Source organism: Symsagittifera roscoffensis, unplaced genomic scaffold (genome assembly GCF_963678635.1).
Source record: "Symsagittifera roscoffensis unplaced genomic scaffold, txSymRosc1.1 SCAFFOLD_563, whole genome shotgun sequence".
NCBI lineage: Eukaryota > Metazoa > Xenacoelomorpha > Acoela > Convolutidae > Symsagittifera > Symsagittifera roscoffensis.
The window spans coordinates 25,875-27,500 of record NW_026971545.1 but is presented as its reverse complement, the minus strand read 5'-3'; the positions used below and the strand labels follow the sequence as shown (position 1 = coordinate 27,500).

The following is a 1,626-nucleotide window of genomic DNA, read 5'->3' as shown; positions in this document are numbered from 1 at the left end:
ACAGACATAATTATATCAAAGTGAGCCCCTTACTTAGCTCAACAAACCTTAAGACGGGTATATTCACCCAAAACCTTGTATAGGATACTTTTTTTGTTTAATAGAAAAAAAGGTCGTTTTTGCTATATAAAATACTAACTTTTTATTTAAAAACCATTTTTAATCGGTTTGCAATTTTTTTGGAGATTATACCCTTCATGAAGTTTGTTGGGCTACGTAAGTGGCTCATTTTGATATAATTATGTCTGTGATCGACTAGATAGTTTTGGCGTAATTTTTGATTAACTAAGAAAAGCCAAAATGACCGCGTTTTGTCCGGTTAATTTAAATCAGCACTGTATAACACAGCGCAACATTTGAACTGTGTTTGAGCGGTTGTTTTAGAAAAACCACTGCAAAATGCGTAAGATTTGATCGGTTTTGAGGTCAAATTATGCTAAAAATCAATTGAAAACGTTAAAACCTTGTGCAGTTTCTGTATAAAAAAATTGCTTAAAAAAGCTCAACAACTTGTGAAAAACCGCTCAAGGCGCTGATTCTGCAGCAAGATTTTTTTTGCATAAAAAGCCGCTGAAACCGTTCAAGTCTTGTTTCAAATAAGGCAAAAAATTTTGATTCGGAATAAGCAATGGGCTTTGGCCCAGGTTGCACTTGTTCTAGATAATGTAGATAAATGTTGCTCTAGATATTTTAGATAATAAAGTTGCACTTGTTCCAAATACATTGCTTGCTCTGCGTCTACTCATACTAGCCTTGTTCTGGTCAATCTCCATCTCAGTGTCTTTGGCCACCTCCTCCGCTTTTTCTCGCCTCACCATTGCCACTCTGCAGTTCGCGCCACCTATGCCCGCCTCCAGGAAGTTGAGTAGCAACCCCCAGCTAAACAAAGTTTATACCCGCACACACGCACTCACAACACACTCTACAGCATATTCTAGAGATTCATCCAAATCATCAATACCTCTTCTCCCCGTAACTACTTTTTCAAAACACCCCCGGTTGCTACTTTTTTTAAACAATGCACTACAAGTCACAATCATTTTTTTTGTGAAATCAGCAACATGTATGCTCAACATGGATGATAAATTTTAGGTTAATTGTTCTAACTGCATATATTTCATTCCTTAATCTGCAGCAGCATCAGAATCAGCAACTGACCTTATTTGGGAGTTACTCTCTCTGTCGCACCTGTTGTACAACTGGGATATGAGCTGTCCGTAAATCGGCAGCTGCATGCTCTCTGCTACCTTGCGCACCTGCATATAAAATCCAGATAAGCCCCTCATTTAGTAACAGCGCACAAAGCACATTTTAAAGCTGTAAGACATATCGCTCGGTCCATATTTCAGAACGGCGCTATGTATTGTAGTTTCGCTTCCGTCTTATACTCGAAGATGGGATAGAATAAGCGTGTCGATGGGGAGGTAGTTGGCCCTGATTTTTCGGTCAAAATTTAACAAAACAATCCTAAAAAAGTTTTTTTTATCAATGATTCAAAAAATACGTTTTAAAGTGTGTTAGGAGAGCTGAATTTTTTAAAAACTATCTGAATTTCTGAAATTCTGAATTTGATTAAAACTAACGCACCTCCAAACGAATTCTCGCGGGCGTCTTTGATGTCGAACA

At 37.8% G+C, this 1,626-nt stretch overlaps 1 protein-coding gene across 1 annotated transcript; it reads right to left on the bottom strand.

Annotated features, from left to right (window-relative positions):
* Positions 1 to 752: 752 nt before the first annotated feature.
* On the bottom strand, positions 753 to 1,262 carry LOC134856499 (uncharacterized; the record flags this gene model as incomplete). The annotated part of the gene is given in 2 exon segments (XM_063872768.1): positions 753 to 879; positions 1,159 to 1,262. Coding segments are annotated over 2 exon segments (231 nt in total), but the record flags the coding sequence as incomplete, so codon positions are not given.
* Between the last annotated feature and the right edge of the window lie 364 nt (positions 1,263 to 1,626).